The 24,419-nt window shown below is 40.9% G+C and overlaps 1 protein-coding gene across 1 annotated transcript; it reads right to left on the bottom strand.

The window, feature by feature from the left end:
* Positions 1 to 6,399: 6,399 nt before the first annotated feature.
* Positions 6,400 to 23,920, bottom strand: LOC139178828 (sterile alpha motif domain-containing protein 1-like). Its single transcript, XM_070777612.1, has 4 exons — positions 23,438 to 23,920; positions 22,982 to 23,043; positions 14,534 to 14,595; positions 6,400 to 7,331 (listed from the first exon to the last, which is right to left on the bottom strand). Exons 1-4 carry the CDS (start codon positions 23,918 to 23,920, stop codon positions 7,309 to 7,311), a joined length of 630 nt encoding a protein of 209 aa, XP_070633713.1. The 3' UTR covers positions 6,400 to 7,308.
* Between the last annotated feature and the right edge of the window lie 499 nt (positions 23,921 to 24,419).

Here is a 24,419-nt window from a genome sequence, read left to right as displayed (position 1 = left end):
TCTTTTGCTGTCTCGTACACAGGGTTATTGTTATCATCTTTCTAAATTCCATATATATGCATTAGTATACTGTATTGGTGCTTTTCCTTCTGGCTTACTTCACTCTGTATAATAGGCTCCAGTTTCATCTACCTCATTAGAACTGATTCAAATGAATTCTTTTTAATGGCTGAGTAATACTCCATTGTGTATATGTACCACAGCTTTCTTATCCATTTATCTGCTGATGGACATCTAGGTTGCTTCCATGTCCTGGCATGACTAAGTGGGCTTTATCCCAGGGATGCAAGGATTCTTCAATATCCGCAAATCAATCAATGTAATACACCACATTAACAAATTGAAAAATAAAAACCATATGATTATCTCAATAGATGCAGAGAAAGCCTTTGACAAAATTCAACATCCATTTATGATAAAAACTCTCCAGAAAGCAGGAATAGAAGGAACATACCTCAACATAATAAAAGCTATATATGACAAACCCACAGCAAACATTATCCTCAATGGTGAAAAATTGAAAGCATTTCCTCTAAAGTCAGGAACAAGACAAGGGTGCCCACTTTCACCATTACTATTCAACATAGTTTTGGAAGTTTTGGCCACAGCAATCAGAGCAGAAAAAGAAATAAAAGGAATCCAAATTGGAAAAGAAGAAGTAAAACTCTCACTATTTGCAGATGACATGATCCTCTACATAGAAAACCCTAAAGATTCCACCAGAAAATTACTAGAAATAATCAATGACTATAGTAAAGTTGCAGGATATAAAATCAACACACAGAAATCCCTTGCATTCCTATACACTAATAATGAGAAAACAGAAAGAGAAATTAAGGAAACAATTCCATTCACCATTGCAACGGAAAGAATAAAATACTTAGGAATATATCTACCTAAAGAAACTAAAGACCTATATATAGAAAACTATAAAACACTGGTGAAAGAAATCAAAGAGGACACTAATAGATGGAGAAATATACCATGTTCATGGATTGGAAGAATCAATATAGTGAACATGAGTATACTACCCAAAGCAATTTATAGATTCAATGCAATCCCTATCAAGCTACCAACAGTATTCTTCACAGAGCTAGAACAAATAATTTCACAATTTGTATGGAAATACAAAAAACCTCGAATAGCCAAAGCAATCTTGAGAAAGAAGAATGGAACTGGAGGAATCAACCTACCTGGCTTCAGGCTCTACTACAAAGCCACAGTTATCAAGACAGTATGGTACTGGCACAAAGACAGAAATATAGATCAATGGAAAAAAATAGAAAGCTCAGAGATAAATCCATGCACATATGGACACCTTATCCTTGAAAAAGGAGGCAAGAATATACAATGGATTAAAGACAATCTCTTTAACAAGTGGTGCTGGGAAAACTGGTCAACCACTTGTAAAAGAATGAAACTACAACACTTTCTAACACCATACACAAAAATAAACTCAAAATGGATTAAAGATCTAAACATAAGACCAGAAACTATAAAACTCCTAGAGGAGAACATAGGCAAAACACTCTCTGACATACATCACAGCAGGATCCTCTATGACCCACCTCCCAGAATATCGGAAATAAAAGCAAAAATAAACAAATGGGACCTAATTAACCTTAAAAGCTTCTGCACATCAAAGGAAACTATCAGCAAGGTGAAAAGACAGCCTTCAGAATGGGAGAAAATAATAGCAAATGAAGCAACTGACAAACAACTAATCTCAAAAATATACAAGCAACTCCTACAGCTCAACTCCAGAAAAATAAATGACCCAATCAAAAAATGGGCCAAAGAACTAAATAGACATTTCTCCAAAGAAGACATACAGATGGCTAACAAACACATGAAAAGATGCTCAACATCACTCATTATCAGAGAAATGCAAATCAAGACCACTATGAGGTACCATTTCACACCAGTCAGAATGGCTGCGATCCAAAAGTCTACAAATAATAAATGTTGGAGAGGGTGTGGAGAATAGGGAACCCTCTTACACTGTTGGTGGGAATGCAGACTAGTACAGCCACTATGGAGAACAGTGTGGAGATTCCTTAAAAAACTGGAAGTAGAACTGCCTTATGACCCAGCAATCCCACTGCTGGGCATACACACTGAGGAAACCAGAAGGGAAAGAGACACGTGTACCCCAATGTTCATTGCAGCACTGTTTATAATAGCCAGGACATGGAAGCAACCTAGATGTCCATCAGCAGATGAATGGATAAGAAAGCTGTGGGACTAATATTCTCATCTATAGATTTTCCACCAGATACGTAAAACATGTGACTCTGAGACGCCAGTTGAGAAACATTCTGGGGTCAGTTTTCCAACCCCAGGATCATATCCTGTTTTCAAGATTATGAACTGTTCCCTCTGGACTTGTTCCAAGAGTCTCATGCCTTATAGCATCCAGTTTATCAATAATTATAAATTTCTTTTGCAGCCCTTGCCAGGGCCTGCTTTTCTTTTATTCTTCCTGTCTCCTACATACTACTAATCAGCTGTCACTTATCAGAGAAGTAATTGAAGAATTACTTTCTGGGACCAAGCTGGATGGAACATAGTTAGGTGAGAATATTTTCAAGGAAGTTGAAGAAAACTAATTCAGTACAACCTCAAGTGGAATCTGCTAAAATGTGTTACCACTGATGATGGTAAAAACATGTGGAGCAGAAAAGGGCTTTTTTTTTTTTTTTTTTTAATTAATTCACAGACCTTTTGATGAATTCAAGTGTTTAAAGCTTAAGGTTATTCCCTGCATTATTCATCAACACATACTTGGAATATTGAATATTTGAATCTCTCTGCTATCACTGAACCAGTGGTGTCAACAGTGAACTTCATTCACTCTTGTGGACTTAATCATTGTCAGTTGGATGATTTTGAACTCAAGACCGATTTTTCTGAATGAGAAGTTCTCTTAACCACTGTTATCAAATCCTGAGCAGCTCTGAAATTAGCTTTGCTGCTAACTTGATAATGTTTCTTAATGAACATGAAGAAAAGCAAAATAGTACTTATATGTAAAATGCATACTTCAGTATGGTCATTTACACAACAACTGATGTTGCTGAATCACTAGTAATATCAAACTTTTTTTAATAAGTCTTACGCTGTCAAAAGTTAAAACAACAAGCTAGATCTCCATTCTTAGATGAATTGGTAGTGGGCTAACTTAGAGTTTTGAGCTAAAATTATAATCACAGTAGTATTTGCCCTTAATGAATATGCAAGGAAATTTTCCATATTTTGAAATCAATTTAATGGTTCAGCTGAGGAGCTTCCATCTAAGCTTCTTTGGGCATGGTCAGTCTGCAAGGTAATGACATGTTAAAAGGCAAACATTAAGAAGAGCACCTATCAGTCTATAAATTCCTCCCAAGAGATGAATATGTTCAATTAAAACACATATATTTGTGGATTGTTAACAGCATTTGGGAGTACCTGCTTGTGTAAAAAGACATTTCACTGATGAAATATACAAAATCTCATTTCAGATCAACACTGACAGATGGACATTCCCAATGAGTTTTGATGATACAGTAAACAAAATGTGAAAGCCCAAATTTTGTCATGTGTTTTCAGTCACTGCTCTAACAAATGACCACAACTTAGTGGCTTAAAGCAATACTCAGTTATTATCTCAGTTTTGTAAATCAGAGTCTGAGTGGCAGCTCAGAATGATGGCTCTGCTCAAAGTCTCAAAAAGCCAAAATCATGGTGTCTGCAAAACTATGTTCTTTTCTTCATGTGCTGGGAATGATTTCACTTCTAAGCTGATTTAGGATATTGCATGAATTCAGTTCCTTATGATTGGAGAACTGAGGCCCTCATTTCTTTGCTGATTGTTGTCAAGGGGCCAATCCCTGCTCCTAGATACCCACCATGATCTTTCTCATGCCTTCCATATGGCCCCTCCACCAACGGGGCAAGTCCTTCTCATGTTTCTAATCTCTACAACTTCTTCCACTGCATCTCTTGGTTTTGAAATTCCAAGTATTGGTATTCTCTCTGCTTTTAAAAGCTCATTTGATTCAACTAAACCTACCCACCATGAATAATCTAGACTAATCTATTTTAATATCCATAGTCTCAATTGTATCTGCAACTTCCCTTTTGATATATAACATATTAATATATAGAGAGGATTTAAGGACCAGGATGTGAACATATCTGTAGGGTCATTATTCTGCCTAACATATATAACTAAGCAAAATGCTATTTCCCAAAAAGAATCTATTCTTTTTATTAGCAGATCTGTGTTACAAAAATATTGTCCTTTATTCTTATTCTCCTTATTATTGTTATACTTTGCATTTTGTTAAATAAAAATGTATGGGAATGTGGTTCTCTCTTGTTATATAAATACCTTCTTATATCTTCAATTTTTCCTTTGGCCTATAAACCTAAAATATTTACTATCTGATTCTTTACAGAAAGTTTTTTGATCCTCTTCTAGTGGAAAAATAAGTCAGCCCAGACTTTCTGGAAGGATGTTTAACAATGTGTTTCAATAACTAAAACCAAGAAGACAAAAACAAACAGAAAACTGTACTAGGAACTATATCACTAGGAATTTTTCCTAGGAAATTATGGATGTGTATGTTCAAATTTAGCAACAGATTTTATTAGCATCATTTATAGAGGCCAAAATTTGCAGTTAAGTATGTACCAATAAGAGAATGGTTAAGTAGGGTAAAGCTATTTGGTACTAAAATTATTTTGTAATAAATGATGTTATTTTTATCATCATTGACTATATGAATTTTAACGTTTTTAATTATGCCTATTTATAATATTTAAAGACATAACCATAATTAAGTTATTTTTATAAAAATAATTGACTTAATTTTGTGAGAACATTTTAAAAAGCAATAGAAAAAAGTCTAAAATGATTAATCCTGAAATAGAACTCTATGACTATTGTTTAGAGATGTGGAGAAATCTTTCAGAAGAAAAGGATAAAAAATAATGAGTTGTTTCTCAGGAGTGAGACTGAAAGTGGGGATTTTTAGAGAAGAGAGCCTTGCTTTTCATTATAAGGTCTGTGTACTATTTGATTTTACCTTGATAACAGTGTAAAAATAGGAATTGTGCATGCATGTGTGTGTGTGTGTGTGTGTGTGTGTGTGTGTGTGTCTGCGTGTGTGTTTGTGGTTTCTTCCTTTAAGAAACGTGGCATGGAGGCTGTCCTTTCCTCAAGAAATCATTATACTCCACAAAACAGAAATGACTGAAGAATTGGAAGTAGAGCTCATTACTAAATTTGCTCCTTTTGACCAAACCGGCCAGAGCTTAAGTGAAAGAAAGATAAATTGAATGAAATCTCACGGGACTTGAAAACAATCTTTTGTAGGTCACATTTTCTTTTTGGTCCAGCCTGTTCTCTCTACACTCATTTCCTGAAGAGAAGTGTCCCGAATTCTGCTGTGTTGTAGAAAGCCCTTCTTTTCCACCAAAATAAGGGAAATAATTAAGCAAAGGTCTTTTTTTCCCCAGCGGGAAATTTGACGCAGGCGGTGGAATAATTCCCTTGAATACATGAGGAGGAAAAGCAAGAAAAGGTCAATAGATAGGCAATTTTTCTAAACAAGGAAAAATCCACGGTATACTAATAACACAGGAAATTCTACTCAGCCTGAATATCAGAATAAGCACATGCTTTAAAGTAGGGGAAACCGATTTCAAATTTTAATAATCCTTAAGCCTACGAACCTCAGTTCTAATATCTGTAACAGTGAGTAAGTGATATATAGGTCACAGGATTCTTTAGCAATTAATTAAATAATGAATATAAAGTAACTAGCAAAATATTTAGCATTCATTAAACATTCAACATAGCCAAGGCTCTATGCCTATTAAGGTAAATGTCTCCCCTTAAACTACATCCTTTCAAGTATCTGCAATCTTATAAATAACATCTAAACCTATCTCTATATAGGCACTTAGATACAACTTTTAAATAAATACAAATGAATTTATCTGTTTTACTTCCAATTATGTAGTTCCTTTCACCTTAAGTACTTGAAGGCAAGAAGCACATCTAGTAATTCTCATATAACTCTATACAAACCTGAATCCTTCTATTAATGTATTTGCATATTTACATTCAGTATTTCACTTTATCTGAACACTAGCACCTGAGGTATGAACTTGTATTATCCCACTGTTACAGATGAAAAGGCAAAAACTTAAGAGTAGTTATTAAATATCTTGGCCAAAGTAATATCACTAGAAGAAGGAAGAAAAGAGGTCTGAGGGATTTGAACCAGATGTGTCTACCCAGAGGCCAGACACCCATTACATGTACTGCCATCACCTGTAAAACTGCAAGGGAAGAGTTGTTGGGGCAGTCTGACCACGGTTTGAAAGAGATTTTCCAGACACAGGGTATTGCAGAAGGGAGTGAGTTTATTAAGAAGAAAGAGCAGAGATAAAGTGGGCACTGTGAGCGCAGTGGGCTGACAACTCCTGACAGGCCAGGGAGAGTCGACAGTTTTCATGAGTTAATAGCCAATTTTTATAGCCTTGAGACAAAGAAAATTCCCACTGGAAGGTTGGCGTTAGGTGATTGGGGAGCTTTGAGTGTTTCATGAAGTGGGCATCTTGGCCCAATTTGGAGTCAGGAAGCCTGTTAGTGATGTTCAGGGGCTTTTGGCAACTATTACAAAGGGGCTCGATTTTGGAAGTATCCTTGGTTCTGGGATCTGCTTCTGTGACCTTGGTATGAGACCCCACACCTGTGGCCTGGGGCAGGACTCAACATTACTGCCATTGCTTTTATGCTTATCTTTGCAGGTGCATTGATGGGGTATACTCTCTTTTTCCAGTGTACACATCCACATTTAATCCAGCAGCAAATTGTATCTATTTTCGCTTGCAAGGGACCCTCAAATCATTTCATTCCTTGATATCTCTGTGCCTATTACCTTAGTCTAGCACGCCCTTGTCATTGGCTCAAACAGCTGCTTTGGCTTCCTCTTCACTCTTGCGCCATCCAGCTCACAGTATACACTGCAGCAGAGTTGTGCTCTAAAACCCAATCTTTTTCCATAACACTTCAGTAGCCCCCGTGTGGCTCTAAGGAAGAAGCTCCAACCCTTTTTGCTCCCCTTACAATGTAAGCTCTGGGTGACAGTAGCCATCCTGTGCAGTTTGCAGAGGAAGTTTTGCACATTTTTGCTATTCATTAACTCTTCAGTCAGTGCACAAACCTAGTTTTCAGCTTCTTTATGTTCTTACACCTGACCGTTCCTTCAGCTTCATCTCTTGCCAACTGCTGCCATTGAATTTACACTCCAGCTATAACGAATGTTGTTTAGATTCTGAAAATCACCAAAAACAGAAACAGTTATCAGAAAAGCACAACACTGAGAAAAAGAAAGGTAAAAGCTCCAAGACTCAGACAATCTGATAAAATGAGGAGAGCTGAGCCTAGTGACAGGGCAGTTAGTAGGGTCAAAAAGAGATACTTGGGAATAAAAGGCAAATGGACAACGGACACAAGAAAAACAGGAGTACACACCTATGTCATCAGCCACGAGGACCAAATCTCTGGATCAAATATTGTCTGTATACCTGTCCTACCTACCTTAGTGCCTTTCATTGATTGGAAGAGCCTTTCTGGGATGAGTTAAGTAGCTATTATGCTACTACATGGTTATTATATGCAAGCATCCTGCTAAAAACTGAGGGTGCAAGATCAGTGGGTATCAGCCACTGCCCTTATGAAGACTGCAACATAGGTAGGCAGACGATATTGATTATTTCAGTATAATAGAAGACAGACGGCACAGCAAAGGAGGGGTACTTTGCCAAAGATGAGGGCTTGCAGAAAAAGGTTTCATCACAGTTTCTATAAACATCTATTGATTTTGCCTATGTCAACAAGATAACTAAATCTCCCGATGTTTAGTCTACATGTTTCATGGACATGCATGGTTGTTTACGTAGAACAGGTAAACGGTCATAGGAAACTGTTATTTTCCCATTTGAATATAAATTCATTTTGTTGACATGGCTTTACCTAGCTAAAAGGCTGAATCTTTCCCAAAGGTCACAGAGGAATTCCTCACTTTGTTTGACAGGCTGAAGACCAAATTTTTTAATGTCAAGCACACTTATAAATAGTTTGAGTTTATCTGATGTCTAATGCCATTTAACCTATATTTTTTTCTGAAGAAATCTGTTTTCCCCAGCATGAAAACTCTATTTGAAATTAAGTCATATGCAGGTCCTGATGCACCAGGAGTGAGGCTCTTTTGTGTCTCTCCCTACAATCTCCACACCACTGTGGGAGGTGGCGAGATGGGGAATCATCCAAGGGACGGGGGTTGTAATCATATGAATACTGCAGCTCAGTCTTTCATATTATGATCCCAAATGTGCCACCCCAATATTTTCAGAAATATGCTGCATTGAATATGCAAAGTAGGGACTTGCTCAGAAATCACAGTTGCAATTCCAGGGAGCAGTGATTTACCAGGTACGGGAAGAGGGCAGAGTGGTGGAAGCCCTCCACCTAAGTGTAGGCAGTAATAGCACTGGTTGTACAAAACTGAAAGAAATAATAGGACTTATTAAAGCCTTGTCTTTTTTTTATTATCCCCATATATTGTCAGTCTAAACCATGTCAGTGGTAAAAATCCTCCTTTCTACTGGGTTAAACCATTCCCACTGCACCACACCCTTTCTGCAAAGGAAGGGAGTCTCTTTCTCCTGCACCTACTGAACAAAGGCTGCTGTTAACCAGAGACAGGAAGTGTTGCTGTCATCTGCTGTTTTTTTTTTTTAATATAAATTTATTTATTTTAATTGGAGGCTAATTACTTTACAATATTGTATTGGTTTTGCCATACCTCAACATGAATCTGCCACGGGTGTACACATGTTCCCCATCCTGAACCCCCCTCCCACCTCCCTGCCCGTACCATCCCTCTGTTTTCTTTACAGTGGCATCAGAGTTGCTATTTGATGCAATATTTACATTGCAATAGTAAAGGTGGAGCTCTATCAAGGGGCAACATCCTACTGCTTCCCTAGTAGAATATCTCTTCCCTGGCAAATAGGATGCCCACTTCCACTCAGCAAATGGCTTCACAAAATAAGTTTGCCAAGATCTGATGGGAGAACTGCCTTATCAGGGAATAGGAGTGATTTTCAAGTCAGACCTGAAAGTAATGAGCACAGTAATTAATAACCGCTGGTCCTTTAAGAACAGGTTTCTCCCTGGGGCAGTAACACCAATAAAAGGCCAGTTCAGGGCTTCCCTGGTGACTCAGAGGGCAAAAAAGTCTGCCTGCAATGTGGGAGACCCAGGTTCAATCCTGAGTCAGGAAGATCCCCACTCCAGTATTCTTGCTTCGAGAATTCCATGGACAGAGGAGTCTTGCTGGCTACAGTCCAAGGTGATGAAAACAGTCAGACACGGACTGAGCAACTAACACTTTCACACTTTGGAAACCAACAACCCATTTCAAATTTAAACTCAAGTCTTTCAGAAAATGTATAACTTTTCAAATAACATGTAAGTAACAGCCTCCTGAGTTCATCTGGAAGAAAGAGATATTTTTTAGAACAATTTGTAGAAGGCCTTGGCAGGAATATTTGAGCAAACAGAACTCATATTGAGAGGAAGGGAGAGAGGGTAAAAGAGAGGAAATAAGGAGGGAAGGGAAAATGTGTAGGAAATTCTTCAATCTTTGTAGGGCAAAAGTGTACTATATTTGGATTTTTTTAGAAAAAGCAAAATAAGTGATGTTGAGCATCTTTTCATGTGTTTGTTAGCCATCTGTATGTCTTTTTTGGAGAAATGTCTATTTAGTTCTTTGGCCCATTTTTTGATTGGGTCGTTTATTTTTCTGGAGTTGAGCTGTAGGAGTTGCTTGTATATTTTTGAGATTAGTTGTTTGTCGGTTGCTTCATTTGCTATTATTTTCTCCCATTCTGAAGGCTGTCTTTTCACCTTGCTAATAGTTTCCTTTGATGTGCAGAAGCTTTTAAGGTTAATTAGGTCCCATTTGTTTATTTTTGCTTTTATTTCCAATATTCTGGGAGGTGGGTCATAGAGGATCCTGCTGTGATGTATGTCGGAGAGTGTTTTGCCTATGTTCTCCTCTAGGAGTTTTATAGTTTCTGGTCTTACGTTTAGATCTTTAATCCATTTTGAGTTTATTTTTGTGTATGGTGTTAGAAAGTGGTCCAGTTTCATTCTTTTACAAGTGGCTGACCAGATTTCCCAGCACCACTTGTTAAAGAGATTGTCTTTAATCCATTGTATATTCTTGCCTCCTTTGTCGAAGATAAGGTGTCCATATGTGCGTGGATTTATCTCTGGGCTTTCTATTTTATTCCATTGATCAATATTTCTGTCTTTGTGCCAGTACCATACTGTCTTGATAACTGTGGCTTTGTAGTAGAGCCTGAAGTCAGGTAGGTTGATTCCTCCAGTTCCATTCTTCTTTCTCAAGATCGCTTTGGCTATTCGAGGTTACTCATTATCAGAGAAATGCAAATCAAAACCACTATGAGGTACCATTTCACACCAGTCAGAATGGCTGCGATCCAAAAGTCTACAAATAATAAATGCTGGAGAGGGTGTGGAGAAAAGGGAACCCTCTTACACTGTTGGTGGGAATGCAAACTAGTACAGCCACTATGGAGAACAGTGTGGAGATTCCTTAAAAAACTGGAAATAGAACTGCCTTATGACCCAGCAATCCCACTGCTGGGCATACACACTGAGGAAACCAGAAGGGAAAGAGACACGTGTACCCCAATGTTCATCGCAGCACTGTTTATAATAGCCAAGACATGGAAGCAACCTAGATGTCCATCAGCAGATGAATGGATAAGAAAGCTGTGGTACATATACACAATGGAGTATTACTCAGCCATTAAAAAGAATACATTTGAATCAGTTCTAATGAGGTGGATGAAACTGGAGCCTATTATACAGAGTGAAGTAAGCCAGAAGGAAAAACATAAATACAGTATTCTAACGCATATATATGGAATTTAGAAAGATGGTAACAATAACCCTGTGTACGAGACAGCAAAAGAGACACTGATGTATAGAACAGTCTTATGGACTCTGTGGGAGAGGGAGAGGGTGGGAAGATTTGGGAGAATGACATTGTAACATGTAAAATATCATGTAAGAAACGAGTTGCCAGTCCAGGTTCGATGCACGATACTGGATGCTTGGGGCTAGTGCACTGGGACGACCCAGAGGGAGGGTATGGGGAGGGAGGAGGGAGGAGGGGTCAGGATGGGGAACACATGTATACCTGTGGTGGATTCATTTTGATATTTGGCAAAACTAATACAATTATGTAAAGTTTAAAAATAAAATAAAATTAAAAAAAAAAAAAAAAAAAGAAAAAGCAAAATAAAATTTTAAAATGCTTTAAAAAAAAAAAGTGTGGTCTACATCTACCTAAGTTAGAAAATGTGTATTTAAATGGCTGAAAATTGACTGTGTACAAAGCAGCATGTCATCTTTGTGCATTGATCCAATAAGACTCTGCACTAACTGTATTTTGGCAGGCAGTTTTTAATCTTCAGTCCAGCTACTCCCCTGTGGCCAAAGTATTCTAAGTATTTTTCCAGCCTCCATCTATCTTTTTCTAGACCCATGGCAAAGCTTGTGGTCTCCTTGAATGCTGGGTCTCTCCCCACCCTCAGAGATTCTGTATTTGATATTGTATAAATAGTAAGGAATTCTCTAGACAAGAATACTGGACTGGGTAGTCATTTCCCTCTTCACGGGATCTTCCTGACCTGGGGATCAAACCCAGATCTCTTGCATTGCAGGCAGATTCTTTACCTTCTGAGCCACCAGGGAGGCCCAAATAGTAACCACGAAAGGTAAACTGAGACTTGGAAATCAGAGGTTACAATTGTTGAGATGTAGCAAACCTAGAACCCACTCTAGTGTTCTTGCCTGGAGAATCCCAGAGACGGGGGAGCCTGGTGGGCTGCTGTCTATGGGGTGGCGCAGAGTCGGACAGGACTGAAGTGACTTAGCAGCAGCAGCAGCAAACTTAGAAAATGAACGCCATGAAGTCAAGTTCCAAAAGGATGGAGATGTCAAACCTGGAGTGAAATTAACGTCACTTTAGCTCAATTATAAAACTTAATTTACAAATATAAATTGTATGCATATGGACATTTAGTGATTTGACCAAGGTGATAATAGCGGTTAAGCAGGAGAAGAAACTAACTAATGACTAAGACAAAAGCAGAACCTTGCTGCATGAAGTCTTCTCCAGAACTTTAATCATGTTCCACCATAAGAAAATAATAGTTATGGCAAAAATAGTCTTGATGATTTATTTATAAATGGTAGAACGTGGATGTCTACAGCCTTCTGTTCCTTTTTTGAATGTGTAGTGTGGATATTTTACTGTTAGATTGAGAACAGTTTATATTTAAGTTTTTTTTTTTTTCCTTTATTTTTTTTTTTTTATTCTTCCAATTTTATTTTATTTTTAAACTTTACATAATTGTATTAGTTTTGCCAAATATCAAAATGAATCCGCCACAGGTATACATGCGTTCCCCATCCCGAACCCTCCTCCCTCCTCCCTCCCCATACCATCCCTCTGGGCCGTCCCAGTGCACCAGCCCCAAGCATCCAGCATCATGCATCGAACCTGGACTGGCAACTCGTTTCCTACATGATATTTTACATGTTTCATTGCCATTCTCCCAAATCTTCCCACCCTCTCCCTCTCCCACAGAGTCCATAAGACTGTTCTATACATCAGTGTCTCTTTTGCTGTCTCGTACACCGGGTTATTGTTACCATCTTTCTAAATTCCATATATATGCGTTAGTATACTGTATTTATGTTTTTCCTTCTGGCTTACTTCACTCTGTATAATAGGCTCCAGTTTCATCCACCTCATTAGAACTGATTCAAATGTATTCTTTTTAATGGCTGAGTAATACTCCATTGTGTATATGTACCACAGCTTTCTTATCCATTCATCTGCTGATGGACATCTAGGTTGCTTCCATGTCTTGGCTATTATAAACAGTGCTGCGATGAACATTGGGGTACACGTGTCTCTTTCCCTTCTGGTTTCCTCAGTGTGTATGCCCAGCAGTGAGGTTGCTGGATCATAAGGCAGTTCTATTTGCAGTTTTTTAAGGAATCTCCACACTGTTCTCCATAGTGGCTGTACTAGTTTGCATTCCCACCAACAGTGTAAGAGGGTTCCCTTTTCTCCACACCCTCTCCAGCATTTATTGCTTGTAGACTTTTGGATCGCAGCCATTCTGACTGGTGTGAAATGGTACCTCATAGTGGTTTTGATTTGCATTTCTCTGATAATGAGTGATGTTGAGCATCTTTTCATGTGTTTGTTAGCCATCTGTATGTCTTCTTTGGAGAAATGTCTATTTAGTTCTTTGGCCCATTTTTTGATTGGGTCATTTATTTTTCTGGAGTTGAGCTGTAGGAGTTGCTTGTATATTTTTGAGATTAGTTGTTTGTCGGTTGCTTCATTTGTTATTATTTTCTCCCATTCTGAAGGCTGTCTTTTCACCTTGCTAATAGTTTCCTTTGATGTGCAGAAGCTTTTAAGGTTAATTAGGTCCCATTTGTTTATTTTTGCTTTTATTTCCAATATTCTGGGAGGTGGGTCATAGAGGATCCTGCTGTGATGTATGTCAGAGAGTGTTTTGCCTATGTTCTCCTCTAGGAGTTTTATAGTTTCTGGTCTTACGTTTAGATCTTTAATCCATTTTGAGTTTATTTTTGTGTATGGTGTTAGAAAGTGGTCCAGTTTCATTCTTTTACAAGTGGTTGACCAGATTTCCCAGCACCACTTGTTAAAGAGATTGTTTTAAGCATACAGGGTGTAACAACATAGCAGGGAGATGGAATACTGCCACATCTGATGCACAATCATATGTGATAATATTTGGGTTATCAATTAATGCAAATCCTGTCCAAACTCCTTATACTTTTTACTAAGGCAAGATGTTTGCATAGACACCTGGGTCAGTCAGTTTCATCCTATACAAATATGGTGATCAGAGACAGTGAATTTTCTAGGAGAGTAACATCTGTCTGTATCCTATTTAAACGAAGGCAATTTTAAGATACCAAATATTCATTGTATACATAGTATTTTAGCATAAATACATTTCAAACCAGAAAAACAATCCCTTTGTTAGATTAGAGCTCTAATTTCCATTTAGAAAATGTGGTCCCCCCAAAATAATTTCCTCCACACAGAAAAACTCAGCACCAAAGTTAGTGTCAGATACCCACATTCAAACATCCCCGCCATCACACCATGCTGCTGCTGCTGCTGCTGCTAAGTCACTTCAGTTGTGTCCGACTCTGTGTGACCGCATAGACGGCAGCCCACCAGGCTCCCCCGTCCCTGGGATTCTCCAGGCAAGAACACTGGAGTGGGTTGCCATTTCCTTCTCCAATGCATGAAAGTGAAAAGTGAAAGTGAAGTCGCTCAGTCGCGTCCAACTCTCAGCGACCCCATGGACTGCAGCCTACCAGGCTTCTCCATCCACAGATTGTCCAGGCAAGAGTACTGGAGTGGGTTGCCATACTTCTTCCTAAAAACAAACAAACAAACAAAAACCTTTGCTTAAAACAAAACAACAACACAAAACTAACAAAGTGAACCCCACATAAACTTCCATTTGAGGAAGTGCTCAGAGAGGCGGCTCACCCCTTTTCCAGCCACAGTGTGAGTCCAGATTGGTCTAAGTCCATTACTGTGTTATTATTCCTCTCACCAGTGACTGATTTAGATAATGGTCTTCTGGGAAAGAGTTCTTCACTCTTAGAAGAGATTAAGAGAAAGAGGCGGCTTCCTTTTCTTTGGGATCTTGTTTTGCGTGGATGCATGGCCCATAGTCAGCAGGAGCTTGGAGCCCATGCTCTAGGGATGGGTAAAGCAGAATGAGCTTCCCCAATGGCTCAATGGGTAAAAATCCACCTGCACTGCAGGAGACACAGGAGACACGGGTTCAATCCCTGAGTCAGGAAGACCTCCTGGAGAAGGAAATGGAGGCCCACTCCAGTACTCTTGCCTGAAAAATCCCAGACGAGCCTGACAGGCCACAGTCCGTGGGGTTGCAAAAGAGTGGGAGGTGACTGAACAACTAAGCATGATGGATGCACAGTGCAAAGCAGAATGAGAAAAAAGGACTTGGATTCCTAGTGACACCCTAGAACCCAGATTAACCAGTTCTATAACTGCCATTCCTCTGGACATCTTGTTGTGTATAAGGAATGTTCTTATTTCTTAAACTAGTTGCGAATGGAAACATCCAACATGAAAAAAGACCAAAACTGCCTCTAAAATTTCCCTCTCAGACATGCTTTTTCTGGATACAACCAGCCTTACCAAAGGGTGGGAAAGCTGAGGAAAGTTCCTTAAAGCCATTACAGAAGGAGATCAATTTTGAGTATTTCCTTCAAGCCCCAAAGCCAACATTGCTGGCAGTGCAGAGCAATGAGTCCTCTGTGAAATGGCAAAGGGTGCCAGATGTTCACCTTGAACACACAACAGGGGTTTAGGGTAAACAGGAAAGAGAGTCCAGGAAAGGGATGAGAGAGTTGGCACCATGATCGTCATACCCATCTCTTCTCCCTAGATACACAGCTGACCGGCATCATTCATCTTCTTTTGTGACTAATCGGAGGCATATAAGACGAGGTGATATATGCATCTCTCCAGACTGAGCCATAAACCTTCCAGATGTGCGCTTCCAGGCTCTCTCCCCCATCCAGCTGGCTAGCTAGAAAATGGCATTAGGAATGACCTCGGGAGCCATGAGTTAAAGGCAGATGAGTGCCCCATGGAAACAGGCCTCTGTCTTCTACCTGATCTGCTCAGCAGGAATATCCAAAATAGACTGTTAATCTTGAACAAGATATAAACTTTTAGTGTTTTACACTGTTGAGTTTTACTGTTTTATTTGCTACAATTGCTCTTATTACAGTATTAATTAATTCAGCAGAGGTACACAGTTTCGGTGAACAGTGATATGACTGAAGTGAACAAGTAGGTTAATATAACCTAGGTTTATAAATAAGGACAACCTGAGGCTCAGAGATTTAGTGTCCTGTCCAAAATATCCATGAAGTAACTTGTAGAGCTGACCTAGAACTCAACCATTCTGTGTCCAAGTTCACCTCCTTCTGGTATCCTAACCTACAAAAGGACAAGTGGATAAAATCTGACTTGGTTCCAAGTCTTGAAATTTCACCTTGACCAAGATATATCAGAAAAGACAAATCCTGTATCAACTAAACAGTATAGATTATTGTGCTATTACTTACTGGTCCCTACGTGCACTAATTTCACCTTTATACTAAGCTTTATTTTACATCAGATTCACTAGAATTATCACACAACCGGTATCCACTGAATCAGATCAGATCAGATCAGATCAGTCGCTCAGTCATGTCCGACTCTTTGCAACCCCATGAATCGCAGCACTCCAGGCCTCCCTGTCCATCACCAACTCCCGGAGTTCACTCAGACTCACGTCCATTGAGTCAGTGATGCCATCCAGCCATCTCATCCTCTGTCATCCCCTTCTCCTCCTGCCCCCAATCCCTCCCAGCATCAGAGGCTTTTCCAATGAGTCAACTCTTCGCATGAGGTGGCCAAAGTACTGGAGTTTCAGCTTTAGCATCATTCCTTCCAAAGCAATCCCAGGGCTGATCTCCTTCAGAATGGACTGGTTGGATCTCCTTGCAGTCCAAGGGACTCTCAAGAGTCTTCTCCAACACCACACTTCAAAAGCATCAATTCTTCAGCACTCAGCCTTCTTCACAGTCCAACTCTCACATCCATCTCACATGACCACTGGAAAAACCACAGCCTTGACTAGACGAACCTTTGTTGGCAAAGTAATGTCTCTGCTTTTGAATATGCTATCTAGGTTGGTCATAACTTTCCTTCCAAGGAGTAAGCATCTTTTAATTTCATGGCTGCAGTCACCATCTGCAGTGATTTTGGAGCCCAGAAAAATAAAGTCTGACACCGTTTCCACTGTTTCCCCATCTATTTCCCATGAAGTGGTGGGACCGGATGCCATGATCTTCGTTTTCTGAATGTTGAGCTTTAAGCCAACTGTTTCACTCTCCACTTTCACTTTCATCAAGAGGCTTTTGAGTTCCTCTTCACTTTCTGCCATAAGGGTGGTGTCATCTGCATATCTGAGGTTATTGGTATTTCTCCCGGCAATCTTCATTCCAGTTTGTGCTTCTTCCAGCCCAGCATTTCTCATGATGTACTCTGCATATAAGTTAAATAAGCAGGGTGACTATATACAGCCTTGACATACTCCTTTTCCTATTTGGAACCACTCTGTTGTTCCATGTCCAGTTCTAACTGTTGCTTCCTGACCTGCATACAAATTTCTCAAGAGGCAGATCAGGTGGTCTGGTATTCCCATCTCTTTCAGAATTTTCCACAGTTTATTGTGACCCACACAGTCAAAGGCTTTGGCATAGTCTATAAAGCAGAAATAGATGTTTTTCTGGAACTCTCTTGCTTTTTCTATGATCCCGTAGATGTTGGCAATTTGATCTCTGGTTCCTCAGCCTTTTCTAAAACCAGCTTGAACATCAGGAAGTTCACAGTTCACATATTGCTGAAGCCTGGCTTGGAGAATTTTGAGCATTACTTTACTAGCATGTGAGATGAGTGCAATTGTGCAGTAGTTTGAGCATGCTTTGGCATTGCCTTTCTTTGGGATTGGAATGAAAACTGACCTTTTCCAGTCCTGTGGCCACTGCTGAGTTTTCCAAATTTGCTGGCATATTGAGTGCAGCACTTTCACAGCATCATCTTTCAGGATTTGGAATAGCTCAACTGCAATTCCGTCACCTCCACTAGCTTTGTTCGTAGTGATGCTTTCTAAGGCCCACTTGACTTCACATTCCAGGATGTCTGGCTCTAGGTGAGTGATCACACCATCGTGATTATCTGGGTCGTGAAGATCTTTTTTGTACAGTTCTTCTGTGTACTGAATGGTTTAGTGCAAATTAACCTGTAGGTTGATCTAGAATATTGCTAACATCTCCTTTAATTTTGGCATATAATTTATCTTTCTAATATGATATTCGGCATTAACTTTTTGTAAAACTGAAATTAAGAAACCATACTTTTCTTCTTTCTCTTAAATATTTTTTTTCTAATTATGAGTTAGTATGCTTTCATTATAGCAATGTGATTTCAAATTTTCCCACAGAGCCAGTGTCTCATTGTTGGAGGGGGAAGTTACAGGTAAGCAAGGGGAAGAGGCTACAGTTATCCATCTGGCAATAGATTATAGCTGGAGACATAAATATAAACTCATATTTAGCTTAACATAGATACAGAGAGTTACATAAAGAACTCTATATATACACATATACAGGGATTAGTAAAGACCCATGTATTTCCTTTCTCTGTCAGCTGAGAGGGCTTAGAAGCAATAACATCCCAAGAGCAAGCAGCACATAAGGTGCCCAGATCTTTGTTTCTATGACCACCGTACAATAAAACGAAGCATGGCTCCTTGGAAAAATGGATGATTTTAGAACTGGGGCAGGAAAGATAGAAGACGAGTCTGGGGTATCTTATAGTGCCAGAAAATAAGGAATACTTTTAAAAAAGGTATCCCACAATAATGGGATATGTCAAAGGAGCTCCCTATAACCAAAACTGGAACAATTTGGGTAACAAAGTAATATCAAAATTATAGCCCAAAATATAAAAGAACTCTCTAGAAGTATCCATGAGTCTGTATTGATACAAAATATGGACTAAATGAACATAGTAGAATTGACAAGTATTCCATGTAGAAAAATTCCAAATAACTTAGGGAGACTCCAATCTCAAGGAGCAAGGAGGTAGACCATAACTCCCACTCCTTAAGTGTAGGTTGTATATATTGACTTCCTTCCAAAGAAGACAGTGTGGAAAGGCAAATGGAAGAAGAGTAACTTTAAAGTGGAAAAATCTAACAAGCACTACTTCAGGTAGGGTATTCAAGGTTCACATCCTCAGTGACAAGTCACATTGATAGAATGTACCCTCCATAAGCTGTAATGAAAGCAGCTGTAATGAAAGAGGTAAAGAATACCTCTGTATTCTTCTTCAACAAAACTCCTTACTCCTGTCTAAACACGGAAAAAAAAATCAGACAATTCCCAGGTGAGGGACATTTTACAAAGTATGTGACGAGTACTCCTGAAATCTATCAAGGTCACCAAAAAAGGAGGAAAGTTTGAGAACTATCACAGCCAAGAAAATCCTAAGGCAATAGGACAACCAAATGCAATGTGATGTCCTGAATGGGATCCTGGACCAAAAAAATGGATGTTAGTAAAAATGAAGACAATCTGAATAAAGTATGGAATTGAGTTAAAAATAATGTATCAATATTGGTTCATGAAGTGTCATGCAAGTACCATACTAACATGAGAAATTGATAGCGGGGAACTGAATGTGAAATGTAAGAGCGCTGTGTGCCCTGTCTTCACAACTCTTCCATAACTTAAAACAGTTCTAAAATTTAGAAGTTATTTTTTCAAAAAAAAATCTTAATCCTATCATCTTGCAATAGACAGACATTTTAATGCTGATTTAACCTTTTTTTAAAATGGGTCTATCTTCATTTTTCAAAGTCATTTCATCCTGTACATACTTGTTCACTTAAACTTTATGTCATTACATGTTTTCATGTCATTATAATCTTACAACATAATTTGTATTCATATCAAGGTAGTTCATCTTAAGGATGTATCCAAAATTATTTAGTCAATTATCTACTGACTATCTTTATTCTTCTGTGTGCATGTGCTTAGTCGCTCAGTCATGTCCAACTCTTTGAGATACTATGGACTGTAGCCTGCCAGGCTTCTCTGTCCATAGGATTCTCCAAGCAAGAATACTGGAGTAGGTTGCCATTCCCTCCTTCAGGGGCTCTTCCTGACCCAAGGAAGACATCTCCTGTGTCTCCTGCATTGCAGGCAGATTCTTTACCTGCTGAGCCATTAGGGAAGCCCTTATGCAGGTCAGGAAGCAACAGTTCGAACTGGACATGGAACAACAGACTGGTCCCAAATAGGAAAAGGAGTACGTCAAGGCTGTACATTGTCACCCTGCTTATTTAACTTATATGCAGAGCATATCATGAGAAACACTGGGCTGGAAGAAGCACAAGCTGGAATCAAGATTGCCGGGGGAAATATCAATAACCTCAGATATGCAGATGACACCACCCTTATGGCAGAAAGGGAAGAGGAACTAAAGAGCCTTTTGAGGAAAGTGAAAGAGGAGAGTGAAAAAGTTGGCTTAAAGCTCAACATTCATAAAAATAAGATCATGGCATCTGGTCCCATCACTTCATGGGAAATAGATGGGGAAACAGTGGAAACAGTGGCAGACTTTATTTTTGGGGGCTCCAAAATCACTGCAAATGGTGACTGTAGCCATGAAATTAAAAGACACTTAATCCTTGGAAGGAAAGTTATGACCAACCTAGATAGCATATTCAAAAGCAGAGACATTACTTTGCCAACAAAGGTTCGTCTAGTCAAGGCTGTGGTTTTTCCAGTGGTCACGTATGGATGTGAGAGTTGGACTGTGAAGAAGGCTGAGTGCTGAAAAATTGATGCTTTTGAAGTGTGGTGTTGGAGAAGACTCTTGAGAGTCCCTTGGACTGCAAGGAGATCCAACCAGTCCATTCTAAAGGAGATCAGTCCTGGGTGTTCATTGGAAGGACTGATGCTGAAGCGGAAACTCCAATGTTTTGGCCACCTCATGCGAAGAACTGACTCACTGGAAAAGACCCTGATACTGGGAGGGATTGGGGGCAGGAGGAGAAGGGAATGACAGAGGATGAGATGGCTGGATGGCATCACTGACTAGATGGACATGAGTCTGAGTAAACTCCAGGAGTTGGTGATGGACAGGGAGGCCTGGTGTGCTGTGATTCATGGGGTCGCAAAGAGTGGGACACAACTGAGCAACTGAACTGAACTATTCTTCTTTAATCCTACTGAATTTACTGAGGAAGGAGGTATGGAAAATGGACAGAGTAAGAAGATAGGAAACAATTCTGACATATTTGTTCATTGTGAGAGAGAGAGAGGAATGGGCCCAATCCAGAGCTGCCAGGGAAAATGCATTGGGCCCAGAAACAGGAGACCAAGACCAGTCACTGGTATCAGCTCTGCAAATAACTCTAAGTGTAGCCTTAAAGTCACTTCACTCTATAGTTCTTTATCTACAAAATGCCTTTATCCATAACATAAAGTAGGTAACTTACTTGACCCCAAGTAAAATTCCATTCCTGAAATCTATTCTATATTTTGCAACAAGACTATTTCTTAGAAAATTTCACATAGGTGATACAGCCAAATATACTTAATATAATGAAGAGGGTGTAGAAAATGGACGACAGATACATTTCCTCTTTGTTGTATAGCCAAAAACAATTCTCCGTCATGTGGTACTAATGGAATACATTACATAAAGTGACTGTTGGTCGCACAGGGGACTCTTTGAGTGAAAAAGAGGGAGTACTAGTCCATGAATGTTGCAAGAACAGTGAGTTTAGCTGAACTTAAGAAAAATGTCTAACAACAGAATGGTTCCTAGAAAAATTAGTGAGTTTTTAGTTGTGAGAGTTTTGCAGCCTGGGCTGGATAGAGAACCATTGAGAATACTACAGAAAGTATTTCTGTCCTGGGTAGGAATTCAAGCTGAATGGTCACTGAGAACACTTTCCATTTTTAAGGGCTAAGATTTTTCTTTACTCTTATGAGCAACACCATCTTTAGCAGTGACCCTGTTTCTGAGCTCTCTCCTGTCTCCTTGGTCTCTCAACTGAAGAACAGATTCATTAACCAAAATAAAGGCATCAATTAGGTGGATAAATCCTTTGGCTAGTTTGTATGCTTTGATGGGTGCATCTCTAAGTATCCTGTGAAGGATGTGATTAAGAGAGTGTGAGTGGAATCATCTCTATTAGGTCAATGCAAAAAGAATAGAAACTATGGAGAGCAGATCTCCAGTTCACCATCAAACTTTAGAACCTGCCCTCAAAATTTCTTCCTATTCTTTCTAGAACATGAATTTGTGAAAGTCCCAATAGATAGTAAACAACATATACACATTTATTAAAGGTTTTGAAATTGATCTGATTTGCAGGTAAAGGTTCTTCACCTTCACACTGTGGAGGGTATATATTAAGGGAGGACCTGGGGGTTTTCTTTTCCCTATGGGGAAGGTGACTGTTTTATACAGGCTTCTGCCGCCAAGTCGCTTCAGTCATGTCCGACTCTGTGTGATACCATAGACGGCAGCCCACCAGGCTCCCCCGTCCCTGGGATTCTCCAGGCAAGAACACTGGAGTGGGTTGCCATTTCCTTCTCTAATGCATGAAATAAGTGAAAAGTGAAAGTGAACTCGCTCAGTCCTGTCTGACTCTTAGCGACCCCATGGACTGCAGCCTACCAGGCTCCTCTGTCCATGGGATTTCCCAGGCAAGAGTACTGGAGTGGGGTGCCATTGCCTTCTCCGGTTTTATACATTAACTGACTCCAATGTGTATCCCTTCTACCTAGCTCACCTTCTTTCTTCAAACAAAGACTAGGCGCTAGGCGTCCCAAAACTTTTGTTTCTGGAATTTCCCTCCGAGGAGAAAAATCAGATAGGTTCTCAGTCCTCAAGGATGAGGGGCAGAAGGCGAAATGGGAGAAAAAGACTAAAACCAATTTTAGGAACTTTTGGTCCTAAACTTCAAAAGTACGGAAGTGAATGCAATATTTTATGAGAAACCACATATTGCCTGCGGATCTTCACTTCCCAACACACACACACACAAACACACACACACACACACACCCAAAACCAAAGGCGACTGCTATTGGCAAATGCCTCCTCTCCAATCACCAGAGCAAGGAAGGATCCCTAGAGCCCCAACGCACCGCCAATAGATGGGGTCTCTGCAGCCCGGGGAAAGATAGCGTGGAAGGAAATCCCTTGCAAGCTGTGTGGTGTGTTAAAAATGCAGCATCATTCTCTCAGCTCCTTTTCTTGGTCCGACAAGCCGAATTCGAGAGCCCAGGGAAACTGGAGGGGCGAAAAGGCTGCCTCCTCCGGAAGCCCTCGAGTCCCTCCTTCCACACACCCCCCGCACCCCGCTTCTGAGGCTCCCATCGCCACAGCTCCAATGGGCCGGCGGCGCCTTCCCCATCTCCTCTTCCATTCACTCCGGAGGGGAAGGAGGAAGAGGGAAAACAAAACTCTAAAAATAACTGTTAGCCTCTTAAAAAAAGGAAAAGCTTAGCTGCCCACCCCCCTCCATCCCGCGCTCCCGCCCTCCTCTTCTCCCTCCTCCCGCCCCCCACCCCCCCTTCGTGGGGCACATGTCTGCTTCTTACAACACCGAGCCACATGGTTCCAGTTAGGCGCCGAACCCCACCGGGACGAAGAGGAAATTCACATCTGTGGGACGCTCCGCACGGAACCAGCTCCAGAGAGGGAGACCGGGGGACTGCAGCACCGAGATGAAGGGCTAGACCGCGGGATCGCTGCTCATGCGGTGAGAAGGGGGCGCGGGAGGCGGCCGGGGCGGGCGGGGAGGGGTGGGCCCGGGGGCCCTTGCAGCGCCCGCCGGCCACCCCCGCGCGCGCGGTCTCTATCTGCCCGCCTTGCTGCAACTTGCTGCAGTGTTTGAAAGAGTAGTAGGAGCGCATGGAGGTGGGGCCGGGGAAAGACCGGGCGGAGGAAGGGGGGGGGGGGGCGCGGGGAGCGCGGAGGGGGCGGGGAGGCGGCGGCGGCTGTGGGGCGGGGGGCCGACCCGGAGCGGGTAAGACGGGGCGGGGGGGCGTGGAGAGAAGCGGGGTAGCCCGGCGCTTACACATGTCACATGTGCTTTTTAAGACGGCCGGGAGCGCCTGCGAGCTGGATTTGGTGGAGGATGCTGCGGCAGGTGCTTCGCAGAGGGCTCCAGTCGTTCTGCCACAGGCTGGGCTTGTGCGTGAGCCGGCACCCGGTCTTTTTCCTCACCGTGCCCGCAGTCCTGACCATCACCTTCGGCCTCAGCGCGCTCAACCGCTTCCAGCCCGAGGGCGACCTGGAGCGCCTGGTCGCTCCCAGCCACAGCCTGGCCAAGATCGAGCGCAGCCTGGCCAGCAGCCTTTTCCCCCTGGACCAGTCCAAAAGCCAGCTCTATTCGGACTTACACACCCCCGGGAGGTATGGCAGGGTGATCCTCCTCTCCCCACCCGGGGACAATATTTTGCTCCAGGCTGAGGGGATCCTGCAGACCCATCGAGCCGTGCTGGAAATGAAGGTGAACTACAAGGGCTATAATTATACTTTTTCCCATCTGTGTGTGTTGAGAAATCAGGATAAGAAATG

Source organism: Bos indicus, chromosome 23 (genome assembly GCF_029378745.1).
Source record: "Bos indicus isolate NIAB-ARS_2022 breed Sahiwal x Tharparkar chromosome 23, NIAB-ARS_B.indTharparkar_mat_pri_1.0, whole genome shotgun sequence".
NCBI lineage: Eukaryota > Metazoa > Chordata > Mammalia > Artiodactyla > Bovidae > Bos > Bos indicus.
This window is presented reverse-complemented; position numbering and strand designations above follow the sequence as displayed.

Coding starts and splice junctions, on each gene's coding strand:
- LOC139178828 (XM_070777612.1), bottom strand. CDS start 23,920: ATGTGTAAGCGCCGGGCTACCCCGCTTCTCTCCACGCCCCCCCGCCCC. Junction 14,596..22,981: donor AGAGACCCCATCTATTGGCG/GTGCGTTGGGGC, acceptor GTTTGTTTTTAG/GAAGAAGTATGGCAACCCAC. Junction 7,332..14,533: donor TCTGTGGATGGAGAAGCCTG/GTAGGCTGCAGT, acceptor GGTGATTTTCAG/AATCTAAACAACATTCGTTA.